A 15,240-nucleotide genomic window follows, 5' to 3' on the forward strand; every position below is an offset into this window, starting at 1 on the left:
GACCAATTAGCTAGCATTATGGTATCCTCTTTTCTAACCTAAATTTCTCTTTCCTCCCAATACTGTCTAAATACTTCATCTATATCATTTCCAAGTATAAGTGAAAAGGGTAAGAGGAACAAAATAGTGCTCAAATTTTAATTTCAGCTCATTTTTTTTTCTCCTGATGATGGAATTCAGTAAGCTATAGTCAACTCAATTATTCAGGATTGATAATTCAGTTTGGGGATTACTTTAGGCCTCTTGAATTTTCTCTTTCTGTCTGCCTTCTGGCAATTTTGCTACTCATTAAAAAATTTCCTATGGAGAGGAAAAAGAAACAAAACCCCAGTCTGGAAAACTAGTTAAGAACTCTGGTAATAGAGGGGTATTTTGTAACAACTCTGGTAATATGGGGTATTTTGTAACAACTCTGGTAATAGTGGGGTATTTTGTAACAACTCTGGTAATAGGGGGGTATTTTGTATCATTATAGCTACAAGTGTTTGCTTTTTTTTTTTTCAGTCTATAGCTCCATTCTATATTCCATTTATCCCACTTGCTTATCATTACAGAAATTAATTTCTCATGGCTATGTGTCATTCTATTAAACTTACAGATGAGAGAGATCTATTACTTGAACTGTAAGAGTTATATCAACCTTCAAATAAAGTCCCTTCCACAAAACCCTACCAAGCTCTGAACTATTCGAAAGATAACATATTATTGTCTAGAGTCATCTATATGCAAACAAAATATAAAAAGTACTATATCAAATTGAAATCCATGATGGCAATATGGAAACCAGAGGTGGTTGGACATTTTAGAAGTGAAATGCACTCATTCAACTTTTATAACTGCACAGAGTAACTCATCTCTCCCTGTTTAATCTACTCCAGCTTGTCTCTTGGGTTCTCCTATTCCTAAATCAAGACATTACCTTTAATTTGTAAAATTAATCTTAAGACTTTTATAAAAAGAATCCTGATTATACACATAAAATGGGCTGCAAAATATTAGCAATATTTTCCAAGCAACAAATACACTATAAAATGACATGCCCATTTTAAATAACATTTGCCATCACTCATGCCTATTTCTCATTTCTCAGCCCAGAATGATGCTCTTAGATTTACACCCTATCTTTCCTATTCAGCTAGATTCTATCATGATATTGGAGATGAAGGGATGACCACAGCAATAAAATATATGTCAGTGCTTTAAAATGCAAACATCCTATGGACATCCCTCCTCTTTGTTAGGTCTAAAGATAATTTTAAACAATTTTATGCACCAGTTAGAAAGTGCAGAAATCTCATGGCACAAAGAGCAGACATTTTACAACTGAATTGAATAACAGCTCTGGCTGCCTTTTCTAATCCCTACTGATGAATAACGGAAAGGCGGAACTCTAGCATCCTCATGCCCACCGATGGGTGACAGAGAGGAGGAACTCGGGTGTCCAGGCTCATTATTGCTATTAAGTCACTGGAGTTTCCTCTCACTGGAACAGAAGAAAGTGACTTGACTGTTATGCTCTGAATGTGATTACAGTTGATCACAATGTTCTTCAGTATAGCACCAAAATCACAGAGTGAAAGGTGAAGATACCTTAGAGATCATTTTGTTTAACCTAATTATTATAAAAATAAATTTTTTTAAAAAAATGAGGCATAAAGAGAGTCACTCAGAGTCACACAGTGAGAACAGTGAGACTTGGCTCTAAGGTTCCCCCGGAGGTCTGCTCTGCTTTCTATTAGCATGTTCTTTAAGCCTAGTTCTGTGCTCCCAGCTCTGTTCTCACTACATGCTTTCTCATTCTGCAGGATGGTAATCACACACATTTAGTTCAAGAAGACTTCTCCTGTTACAAGTGACATATACAAATATTTGAATACATATATGAAATTTATTCACATACACCAGCACAACTTATAATCTCTCTCTCTCATACACACACACACACACACACACACACACACACACACATATAAATGACATGCATGTGAACATACATATGAAGAAGCCACCCAGCCATATGCTGGTAAATAATAAACTGGTTCCATTCCCTGAATGTTTTTGCCAAATTATAAAGTGTGAATAATCCCACCATGGCTGATTTCAAGATCACATGATATTGACAAGCTTGAACTTTTCTGAAACTCCCAAGAGCCAGTGGGAGGTCACTTCAGCACACCTCTGAAAACATTTTCCATAGTAAGAATGACAATTCCATTTCCTAGTAAGACAGATATTTTTTTCTATTTGTTTGGTGATTACACTCAAAGTATCATTTGGGGCTTCAAAGAGATGAAACAGTAGAGGAAAAGGAGACTCAGTTCTTAACAGATACTATCAACCTTTACAATTTATCTTGTTCTTCAAGCAAAACAAACAGTAGCAATCAAATTACTATTTCATGTAAACAACAGTAATAGATAATCTGATCACATTCAAGTTTTAAGGAATTTATCCAACTAGGAACTTTATTTACATACATTAAAACACAGATCTTGACTGCACATGTATATGAGAATTTGTTTAACTAGTTCCCTCCCTTTTAAAGTACCCAAAGTTAAATCAGTGGTAAGAGTAAAGTTCTGGAACAGAAATCCCAGAGAACTCATAAAATTGCCTATTAGGTCATAAAGAAGTTAAAGTCTAACTGGGTGAAAGAGGGCTGTGATTTCATAAACCATTTGTCAATGTAAATTGAACTGAGATTGTTACTGCTCAATTTGGTCTGTTTAAAGACCATATATATTACTTTTATGATATTCAATAAATGTAAGACAGCTGTCTTTCTAACATCACCATTTCTGAGAGTATTAAACAAAATCTCAAAACTAATAAGGATAAACTAAAAGGAAAAGGCAAGATCATAGCCTAGCTTCTGTCACTTTTTATCAACAGTGAACCTCTTAATCTTCTTAAAATCCTTTTAAAAAACCTCTCAAAATTATAATAAATTTATCCTAGAAATTGAGCTCTAAACTTTTGATTGGAAGTGTTATTTAATGGAATATCTCCTTTATGATAGGCAGGACAATTTAAGTACTTACCTTTTGAATTACTCCCTTACAGTCATGAGACAAGGCCAGGTTTGAAAGAAACAGAAAAACCGTCTGCTGAATGTTGGTGTTCTCGAGAGGCATCTGAGAGGCCAATTTTAGGATACACAGCATCAGAGAGCTGCTGGAGGCTCCTCTGTGTGCAGCGTGAACGGGATATTGTCCATAACTTGACCAACAAAGAGAACTGCAACCTTCAAAACAGCAGCCAACCATGTTATCTTCTTGGCTCCACTGTTTAGTGTTAAAAACACTATGTAGTAAAGCATATCTGCCTATCAAAGTGACTTAGCCAACTAACCTGTGAATTGCAAATCAGCACTGAAGGCTAATGCAGATGTCTACTTTCAATCTAACAGATTTACTGTATTCATTGAAGACCTAGCAAATACAGTATTTTAAAATACCAATTTTTTCTTTTAAAAAAGAATAAAACCAGCATAATAGGGGTTTTTTTTTTAATAGTTCCTAGAGAAAACATCTGAATAAAAGCCTGAATGGAAGAACAGAATTTTAGAAATATGAGGTAACTTGGTCTAATGCCTTCATTTTACAGAAAAGACAAATGAAGAACACAGGTGTCTGGGACAGTGGGTAGTGCAATGCTGTTCTCCATGGTAGACAAGTAAAGACACCATGCAGAAAAGCCAGTGATTGTTCAAGCTCACACAGCTGATAGGCAGAGAGAGCCAGCAGTGGCATGTAACTGGCTTTCCAGAGCTTAGTGATTTTCAGTAAGTAACCATGTGAGATGTACCAAGGAAGAAAGATAATCAGAAAAGAATTAGAAATACAGTTTAATGCTTAATTGGTAAGACTGTACTGTAACAAAACCCTAAGGTGGAATCAACCTGTGAAAGCAGCTACAAGGAGGTAGGCTTGTACATAATCACACCAGAATCAAGACATTCTGTAAAATAACTCATAAAAGATGAGTGAACACAAAAAAATACAGCAAACCTTCCTGTATTAATAACCTTACAGCTGTATTAAAATACCACTGTTACCACTAACTGTTACATGAAACTGTCATTACACAATAGAGTTTTGCTCAGAAACAAACCAGACTGAAAAGTAAAATGTTTTTGTTTTTTTTTTTTTAGGTGTAACCTAACCACTTCTAATATTTATTTCAATTTTAAGTATAAAAATGACAAATCATAATTTCAGAAGATTTGTACTAAAGCACGTATTTCTTTTGTTTAACATTTAGCAACTGACTCTTTACTCCTCCTTACTTCCCTAAACCCTAAATTAATGAGCAAAGGTAAGGTCAAGGAGAACAACCTACAGACCAAAGCTGCCCTCAGAGAGGAGCTGATCTGGCCAGGAGGATGCTGAGCTGGAAGATGCACTGAGAGGAGACTCTCCGAGCAGAACAAGGGATGAAGAAAGTGAGCAGCAGCATAAGGAAGACAAGGACAGTTCTGTACTAGACTCAAATACATAAATGGCAATTCAAGGTTCAAGAGCATGGAGGCCTGTTTCTACTTGTTCCTGCTGGCTGGGCTTCTGAGGCACAGTGCTCTAGAGGTGTCAGACCAGTCAAAGGAATAAGCTACCAGGGCATGTAGAAGTGAAAAGATGGGCTCCCACCTGTCCCGCCCCTTCCTGGACAGCCCACGTTATTTGGAAACTCCTGACGGAGGAGTTACATGTTGCCAGATGAAAGCACACACACTTGTCGACCAGACAAACCTCACGTTTCTGACCATAAGCTGTCAGTGGTGCTTCACAGCCAGCTTTCCTGCTTCACTCTCTACAATGTCTGCTTGCCCTCCTTGCTCAAAGCAGCCTTCTCAAAACCTCTTGTCTTTGTTCCCTCTCATAAATAATGAAGAAAGGAGAAATATGGTGAGAAAATCAGAACTATCCACCTAAACCACTCCCAGATTCCTGACTCACAGAAGCCATGAGATGATTACATGACTATGTGCACGGTTGCTCAATTTGGGGGTAATTTGATCAGCAGCAATACATAACTAATAAAACTCCCAACAATATTTTACATCTCCAATGAATTCAACTTCACCTTAGTTTTTTTACTTGCTTGAATACAGATACCTCAGACTTAACATGACCAAACAGTACTCTTGATTCCTACTTTAAATCCAAGTCAAATCCAGAGCTTTATCATTTTAATAAATGGTACTACTATGCACTCAGGTTCATTTCCCCAAATGAGTCTCATCCTGGATACCTTTCTTTCCTTTCTACCTTCCACCAGCATATTCTCTTGACTCTTCCTGAACTGTCCAATGACTCTCCCCTGTCGACATATTCCTAAAATATCCGTCTGCTCTACTATAATACCTACAAGCAATCTTGTCTTTGACTAATAATATATCCTTTATAAGTAGAAGAAATACTTCAAAATATATATGTTTTTCCTGTCCACCTTAACATTGATGTAATGTTAACAACCACAGTAACCAGTATGAAAGCAAGTACTCTATAGTTTATTATTAAAAGGCAACATTGGGTTCTAGTTACCATTTGGAAAATTTGCAGTATAGACACAAAGCAACTGCAAGGCAATCTGCATCAGTGAATCGTCCATCAAAAGCCAAGGCCATAGAGAGTGCAAGACAGGGACAAGATGAGCTTCAAGAGCTGCTTCCTGTTGTGGAAAGAAAGTAAGAATAGCCATGAGTCTAAATATATGAAAATACAAAATTAAATTCAAATTCAAAACACTGTCACTAACATAAGACAAAAATTGAAATTGAATTGGGAATTAGTTCAGTAGGTAGAGTGTTTGCCTTGCATGCACAAGGCCCTGGGTTCAATCTCCAGCACCACAAAAAAAAAAAAAAAAAAAAAAAAAAAAAAGTTGAATTCATTTTCATTCTCAGTAATGAGGAGGGGAATCAGATCCTGTAGACAGCTGGGCATAGTGGCTCACCCCTGTAATCCCAGTAACTTGGGAGGCTGACAAAGGAGGAGTGTAAGTCTGCACCCAGCCTCAGTAACTTAGTGAGGCCCTAAGCAACTAAGTGACACTGCATCAAAATAAAAAATAAAAAAAGGGCTGGGGATGTGACTCAGTAACCCTGTGTTTAATTCACAATACCAAAATAAAAAAAAAAGATCCAGCAGACAGTCTTGCCATAGAGCTACAGGGCTCTACACATGGCTGCCCTGAGCACATCCTGGCCTTCAACACCAGGGTGGCCAGGATATGCTAGTCAGAGAAAAAAAGCAGAAAACAGCTTCTATAACATATAAATAATGCAAGAAAGTGGTATGTTCCAACAAGGAGTAACTAACTTAGGTGGTCAATAAATGGTAATTTCTTGTTAAGTAAACATTCTCATCAACTCTGCCCAGTCTCTGTCTTGTCTCTCTCCCCCCATGGTGTGAGTGTGTGTATGTGTGTAATTACTATTTTTGAGCAATTTGAATATGATACAATTCATTCTAAATATTGTTGTGTGAACAAATCTTACATAACGCACAGTTTTTACTTCAAAAGTCATGACCACTGACAGCCTTATAAACACAACCACTTGCACTATGTTCTGCCATCTTCTTTACCTATTATGTCCCATCATAAACATAGATAGCTATAAAAACCTATACAATTTCATAAGACTCCTATAAAATGGCTAAACTTAAGTTTTTATAGGTGTCCTATATGTAAGACTGTGAGACAGGAATTTGTACTGCCATGTGTACTTATGAGCATATTTTCAGAAACAATCACACCCTACACAATTTTATGCAGCATCAAATAGACTAGAAGTTATTCCCAGTGTTCAAAGCATAAGCTTTGCAGTTATTCCCAATATTCTTCCCCATGTTTAGAGCTCTCTGTAATACTTTATTCCCATCAGACTACTTCCAAATATAAATTGTTAGTCCTGTCTTATTTAACGAAGGTTAAGGAATACATGATCAATGTTAATTTTCTAGATAATGTTTTTTTCCACAAAAGGAATGAAATCAGTGTTGAGAATAACAATGAGATCAGGTGCATCCATTTCTGAGAACTAACTCTGAGTTTAAGGGCCAATCAACCCTGCATTTACATAAAATTCAAAAAGTTTCCCATTTTTTCTCCTCTATTATCTCAATAAAAATTAAACTGTTTAACACCAATTCTGCTACCAACATTTTGAAAAGGATCTCTACTTACTTTACATTCTTCATTTTGATAAAGGCAGTTTCTTAGGAGCTGCATGGCAATGCTCAACTCTGTAATAAAACCATCCTCCTGTTTAAACAAAAAGGTAAAAACTGTGAACATGGGAGCATGCTCCACTTTTCATATATAGTAACTCACTCCCTTGTGGGTCACAGCACAATGCAGCTGTGCTCTAGTCTTGCCTGACCACCATAACTGTGAGGGGACTGACAAGCTAACGATCTCTGAAAGATGACCACATCTCAAGAAATGCACCCACCACAGAAAAGCTATTTCTGTTCTTTCAAGCATGAAGGAACTTGGATATATAACAGCCTCTATGTTTCATCTCAATAAAGTGAGGCAGGTTCTGACTGATTTTCACTCATATCAGGTGTGGGCTGACTCTCTCAGTGATGGAGTAAGGGCTTTTTGCTAGTGAGGAAAGAGGAAAAGACGTAAGAATAGAAATCGACAAACATGAATCAATCCCCTACATCCACCAAATTGTTAAGTAAAGCTTTGCCTTATTTTCTTACTAGTTATTTCATAGAGGGCTGCTACTATGGTCTTACACACACACACACACACACACACACACACACACACACACACCACACACACAGGTATATTTGTACATTTATATATTCATACATATATACATTCATTTTGTGAGTAAGTCTGTGAAACAGATCTTACTGATCATGATTATTATTAACCATAGTTCTTATATAATAATTATGTTATTCTATGTTTACATGAAAATGTAAATTAAACATGAATTAAGCAGACTCAATGCCAGATGAGACATTCAGAAGTCACAGAAGGAGTTAACAGAGATTAAGAATACCAGCTTTGCAACCTCTCAGATGTGGAAACAAATTCTTGTCTCATCAACTGCCAGCATGAGTCTGTGCTCATGAGTGTTTGTCTATGAGATAACAAATATGAAATATCTGAGAGTGCCTGACATATTGTAAACACTTATTAAATTACATCTATTACAGATCTCACTTAGAGAACTTAGGGTTGCTTTTAAAAACTTTTAGTATTAAAAAACCTATCTGGGATAGTATCATAGTATCATGCAGATGTAGATATCACAAAATACCTGTGTGTATGTGTGTATAAATATATATATATATCCAGAGAGAGCGAGCGAGCACAAAGCTTTACCTAAAGACCTTCAAGTAAGAATTAAGGGAGAAAAAAAAATGCCCACAACCTCCTAATGTAGAAATGCCATTAATTTATCAGACTGCATTTTTCTTCTAAATCAGACATGCGTTTCAACCTCGCATTCATTTATAGGCATAAGGACACTGCAGAGATGGTCACCGTGTGCATTCATTCCATTATCCCAGGAGTTTAGGATGCAAAGTCACCTTTTTTTTCAGTACTGCTTTCCCAGGCCGCAGAGAATCGAGGTTCAGTTGTGCATTAATGTGCTTCATCTGCTCCATGCAGTTGTCTATGAGATCAGCTGAAAGACAAAATTTGTAAGTCAAAATATTTAATTTCTAAATAAGTTAAAACCACATATAATCAGAATCTCCAAAACAATTATATTTCTGACCCACTTATTCTAGTGTTTTCAGCAAGAGATTAATAAATATGGGAAAATAGTCGAGGGGGGGGGGGAACTAAACCTGGAATCCACTTAGTTTTAGTCTTTAGTAAGATAGTCCTCAAACATAATTTATGCTTGAGACTTAAATAATTTGTTTTAGTAGTAAACTGCAATTGACATTAATGAACTTTGTGTTGCTGTTATTCTTTCAACTTTCAGCCCTCTTTTCCCTGATTTTCAAATGAGAATTTTCAACTTTAGAGGGGAAATTTATACGGAAAATACTGGATCCTCTGATGCTCTTTATCATCAAAACCATGGGGGTTTTTTATTTGTTTGTTTTGGGTTTTATTTAGGTACACAGAATGTTTTTATGTACAAACTAATATTTAATTACTATGAAACTGAGTGTTACTTTTATTAGCTTCTCTATTATTTAGATAAATGCTCTAGAGAAAGAATAATTACATATTAAATAAAAATAATTGCATGAAAAATCTTTTTATTTTAAAGTAATAATGCTTCCTAGATATCTGTATGGAAGAAACCTAAAAGAAGTGAATGTTTACTGGGTTTGTTTGTGGAAAAAAATCTGGTTTTGTCTTGTTTTTTAATGACACTGATATATTATACTATAAAGTACTTCATAGTTTGAATTCAAAGAAAATTAAACTGAGCAAGCAGCAAACCACACAGGTTGGCAGCATGCCACATGAACAGCTGATCTGCCATGTAGATCACCTTTCAGAGCATGTTTCTGGGCTCTTCTGCTGACAGCCAGGAGTGACAGCAACGCATTTGCAGCCACTCTTTTCAGGGTATCTCTGGAGGACTTTCCTTCATAGCACTGCAGAGAATACAGATCAAAATGGTTTGAAGAAAAAATTAATTTGGAGTAAAACTGTTGTGAATAAAAGGCATTGCCAGGTTTCAACTACCGTGTAAACTACTGAAATCTGATGAATCAGTAATATTTGAGAATGCTTGAGAAGGCTGCATAAGTAATTTATAATAGGAAAAGACCAACACTCACTCTCAAAGATTCATCATCTATGGAAAAAAATTTTATTTATTATTAACACATAGCATGGTACTTACTTAAAACACACCAGGGTGTGCCCATGTCAGCGTGTACTCACACATGCACCACACACATATGGAAACAAGTCCTTGGAAAAGTATTCATCAGTAGAACTGCCATCCAATTCCAATCTTTCTTCTTTTGGGGATATATCCCCTCCCTTCATTTCTATTGGACATATATTTGTATCCTGTGTGATTTGGTTCCTCTGATCTTCCATTTTTATAGTAATATGTACTTGTTTTTTAAAAATTACATAATGTGGGTTTTTTAAAAATTTTGTTTTAAGTTGTCGATGGACCTTTATTTTATTTATTTATATGGGGTGCAGAGTATTGAACCCAGTGCCTTGCCCAGTGCCTTGCCCATGCTAGGCAAGTGCTCTACCACCGAGCCACAAGCCCAGCCTAATGTGTTTGGTTTTTTTTAATTTTCAATTTTTTCAGCTTCTATAGAAATGGAAAATCATTTATTATTTTGAAAATGCTAATACTAACATTTTGGTATATATGTCCTTTATACATCTGAATTAGAAAAATTTCATAACAAAAAATTTCTAACATATACATAAGTAGAAAAACATAATAACAAGGCCCCATCCTCTTTAAAAAAATTTTTTTTGGCTAAGGATTGTTAAGTAAGTATTAGTATAGCATATCATCTAATATACAAAACCGATTCTAATGCCTATCACAATTAACAACAATTTCTTGGCATCAACTAATACCCAGATCAAATTTACCTTTTCTCTTTGTCTCCAAAGTGTCTTTTTGAGCCCTGACATCATATCTGCAGTCATTTCCTACCTGGAGAGCCTGGCCACCCATTCCCAAGAGTGCCACCGGTGCCCTGCAGTTGCTGCTGTCCCCTCAGATCACTGCACCCCTGCCTAGACCTGATCAGTCCTCCTGCACATGCCCTATACTGCAGACCTGTCTGTTGGTCTCCCTGCAATGATGTTTAACTTGCTTTTTCTCCTCTGTATTTTCCATCTGCTGGATGTTTTAGCTTTAGAGGCTTGACTAGATTTAGGTTCAGCTTTTAGAGGTAAGATCTCACCTGGATATGTATGATCAGGTTTTAAAGGGGTTCATAAATCCAGTTTAAAACTCTAGAAGTTCCTCATTTGCTTTATAAATATTACATATAATTCAAATTCATAATTCTTATATCAATAATTTCTGAAATGATTCAGCGTTATAATATCACTAAAATCAAGCTTAAAATTATATGATTTCACATGAAATACAGTACAGTACATTTACAATTCCTGATGAGCCTGTGCTTGGAGACCTAACATGGAGAAGCCTGTGCAGTGCCCATCCCCCACCCCCGACGCCCTGCCCCCAGCTTTACTACCAGGGCTAACAAATCCATCTTAAGAACTCTCTTAGGCAGCTGCTTCCAACCAGACAGGTCTCTATGCGATTGATCATTTAAATTTTAAATACCCACACCCAGGGATGCTTGGTAACGACCATTCCAAGTGGAAGAAAGTAACCTTAAAAACAGAGGAAAACAAAACAAAAAAACAGGTAGAGAAGTATTTTAGGATGATGAATATATGTGGAGTAGGATCATTAGGTTACCTGTGAGAATACTAATTTGTCTATAAAGGTAGATTTCACCTTTAATAGAAAAATTGCCCTAAAATACTCATCTTAATTGCATTTATTAGTAATTTCAGAAAAGCCAAATTGATCCCCCAAAATTACCAAACATCAGCATATCAAGTAGTTAGGAAAAGGAAAAAAAAAAAAAAAACTTTTGAGTGGAATAGTTGTGTGACAGATGGGTCTCCACCCCCCCTTAAAACCCTCATTAAAAATGACAATATGGGGATTACACACATGGACTCTTGTGTGGGCCTCAAAAGTCCAGAAATTAGAAAGCAGCAGGATGAATAGAAGTGGGGTGAGACTCAAAAATCCTGAATTGTAAGTGGTGAATGGGCAAGCTGAGTACTACCCAGTCCAACACTGAATTACTGATGGCAGAGGAAATTTAGCACCAGTCTCCAGGAAAAGTGAAGGAGGTGGAGGAGGATTGTTGGAAAAGTCTCTATGCAGGAGTTCCATTCTCAGGCCCTGCCCACTGCCAACCAATTTCTGTACAGCCAAACCACTCCTCTTCCTTCGCTCTTGCAAAATCCTGCAGGTTCAGGATTTTCTGGGGAGGATAATTAGAAGCATTCTGCCCTGGCAGAGTAGGTACATTAGTGGGTTAGGGTATTCCACTGAAACAGGAAGGACCTAGTGAAATTGTACAAATTAAATTCTGAGTCCCCTGCTCTTTTAACCCACTCTCCTACAAAACACTTCGGCAGTTAATTGGGTTTTCACCTCCAGGCAAGAGATCAAAACAATGCTCTAGGGAATGTGATAAGGTCCAGAAGACAACCACACCAAGACCCCTGCAAGTCCCCTTGGACAGTGAAACCTTGACTGACTGAGCTCCACTCAGAGGCTCAGGGCTGTCTACACTATATAATCTCCCAGTCTTCAATGGAGCAGATAACCAAGGTAACCAACATCTGGGAAAGCTCCGCAGCAGAAAATACAGAGCAAAATAAACAAAGAAAAGGCCAGAAAAGAGAGATTGTGTAGGAAGAAGAACACTTAATAGGAGTTCCAAACAAAGTAGAAGAAATGTCAATGAAGAAATTTTTAAAAATATGAATTTATAGATGGAAAGAACCCCCAAGAGAACCTAGCACAGTGGACAGCAGACCCACACCTAAGCACTTTATCAGAAAATTGAAGAATACTAGAGAAGAAGAAAGATTCTAACTTCTAGGAAGTGAAACAAGAATCATAATGGCTTCAGAATTGTATACAGCAACACTGAGAGTTAAAGGGAATAAATCATGCCTTTTAAATTCTGAAGTAAATTATTTCTAACTCATAACTCTTACTAGTCAAGCTACACATCAGATATAAGGGTAAAATAAAGACTTTCAGACAGCTACAACTTAAGAAAGACCTCTGCATGCTTTCTCTAGAAGATACAAGGGAACAGAATTTATATGAAAAGGAATGAACCGACCAGGCGAGGACAGAGGGGACAGTACACTGGATGCACTAAACAGGATGCAGAAGACTGCAAAAGCAAAGAAATAAAAAACTCCCAGGAACAAGGTGAATGGAGATCCCAGGAAGACCCTGGGCACCAAGCAGATCCAAAGGATATGGCAGAGATTTCTTCCAGAGATGAATTCCAAACATACAAAAGGACATTTGACTGCTGGCAAAGAAGCTTATTAGAAATAGAAAAGCCAACAAGTTGAAATACATACATACATACATACACACACACACACACACACACACACACACACACACCAGTTATCTTTAAGGAGAACAAAAGCTACGCAATAAAAGAAATACTGTTTTCAGCTTGGTTCAACTGTGTACGAGGTTTGCACAGATGTGATACTGTACCTGCATCTATTCTCTAATGGAGGTTCGGATGTCATTACCAGGGGACTGAGAGGGGAGTCCACTTTGGCCAGGTAGATGAGGAGGGTGTGAAAAGACAGCTTAAGATTCTCCCCCATGATAGGAATTCAATAGACAAGATCACTCTAAACCTAAGTGATCCAAATAGAGGAACAAATGCATATTGGAGACCCTGAAGGGAAACTACAAAATGATTAGCTAAATGAGATATAAGTGGTGAACTCTCAGAAAAGGAAAAATAGGCAGGAAGGTAGAAGTCATTTACTCTAGGTTAAAACCTGTGGAACTATTTGGTGCTCTAAAATGCGTACTTGGTAAAAACCAACATGAAAGCAAAAAACCAAAACAACCAAACAGGACTAATCTACAGTAAATCCATATACTTTTCAACATATGCTAAAAAAAAAAAAAAAAAAAAAAAAAAAAAAAAAAAAAAGATAAAAGGAAATTATTTAAATAACATTGTTTTTCATGCTGAAAAGCAGTCTGAGCATGTGCATATGACACAGCTGGATGTGAGAAACCACAGGCAGGAAAGCTGAGGACAAGCCCCAGTGATAGGTGTTGGCTACTGCACTATTGGGATGCCCAAAAAGAAGAAAGCTAAACCAAGGAAATTCAGAATAAGAAATAATTCATCTTTTTATCAATCACTGGAAGAATGAAAATAAAAAGACTCAATGACTTTTTTTTAAGTTTATGTTTTTATATTAATCCCTTCTGTGCATTAAGTGATCTAGAATATTATAGATCAAATGTTATCTTTATTTCTTTACTTTTGTCTTTCTTTCTTTCTGAAAGATACTTAACATAACGAACAGACTTTTTTTTTTTTTTTGGTGGTGGTGCTGGGAATTGAACCCAGGGCCTTGTGCACATAAGACAAGCACTGTACCAACTAAGCTATATCACTGGCCCACAAACAGACTTTTTAATTGTAGTGAACATTAACACAGAAGTATCCCAACTATATAAGCCAACTCTTCAGCAGATTTACTCTTGAAATTCACCATTCACTAAACACAAGTACAATAAATATTTCCTAAAATGTGACATGAGAATTCATTGTTTCCTGGCTTTACTATCCTTAGGTATCAGATTAATAAAATAAGCAAAATTAATTCAATATATCCATCACAGGCAAAACCTGTGAGACTGTAATTAATCTTATTATCTACAGGTATTTCCAAATGAAACCTATTGAGAATCTCTATAGAGAAGGTCAAACTCCATTATTTCAAATGTGTTTAATATTTAATGGGCCAAAGACAACTAATAACATCATTGAAAATATTCAAATTCTGAAACCACCTCAAAATGGATTTATGAAAAAATAAATACAAAATTATGATCTAAGTGTGCATAATTTCAATATAAATCCATTATGGTACTTTGCTGTAAAGCAGTCTTTTAAAAGCTATTCTGCTAAGATATTTTAATTAAACCTCAAAACTAATTTATTAGGAGGATGCAGAATTTTAGAGGCAGCTGAAATTTAACCAGTTTTGTAGTACAATCCTCTCATTTTGCATTTGAAGAACCAAATCACAAGATGTTGCCTAAGGTTCACTCTAATATATTTTTTTGAGCATGTCTTTATATAAAATTTAAATCTATCTTTGAAGAATATCAATTTTAGAATACTATTTCTTCAGATAATTTAAAGAGTGCAGTTTGCTTTGCTACATCTAATACCTGGCACAACTATAACCTACATAAGCATAGTATGATACAAGCTTTACTTATGATAATATGCTAATATTTAATGTATTCTGATAATATTTTAATTAATTTATCATTGTTCTATAGGGCAAAGAAAACACAGTGGTTATAGCTTAATAGGACCATTAATAACTGCCTGCCTTATATTAAGCACACATTTTCTCAATAGTGTATCATAGGTACAATTCCTCTCCTCACTCTCTGTCTTAATTTATCTGTGCCTTTCCATCCAA

The 15,240-nt window shown here is 36.2% G+C and overlaps 1 protein-coding gene across 1 annotated transcript in view; it reads right to left on the bottom strand.

Annotated features, from left to right (window-relative positions):
* The window catches only part of RTTN (rotatin), a 157,447-nt gene that overhangs the window by 9,227 nt on the left and 132,980 nt on the right, over positions 1–15,240 (bottom strand). Inside the window, exons 41-45 of the mRNA XM_081263672.1 lie at positions 9,488–9,593; positions 8,562–8,659; positions 7,189–7,266; positions 5,544–5,670; positions 3,042–3,244 (exon numbers count right to left, since the gene is read on the bottom strand). Coding sequence (XP_081119798.1) covers positions 3,042–3,244; positions 5,544–5,670; positions 7,189–7,266; positions 8,562–8,659; positions 9,488–9,593 — 612 coding nt within the window. The remainder of the gene's footprint in view (positions 1–3,041; positions 3,245–5,543; positions 5,671–7,188; positions 7,267–8,561; positions 8,660–9,487; positions 9,594–15,240) is intronic.

This window comes from Spermophilus citellus, assembly GCF_964194105.1.
Source record: "Spermophilus citellus genome assembly, chromosome: 12".
NCBI lineage: Eukaryota > Metazoa > Chordata > Mammalia > Rodentia > Sciuridae > Spermophilus > Spermophilus citellus.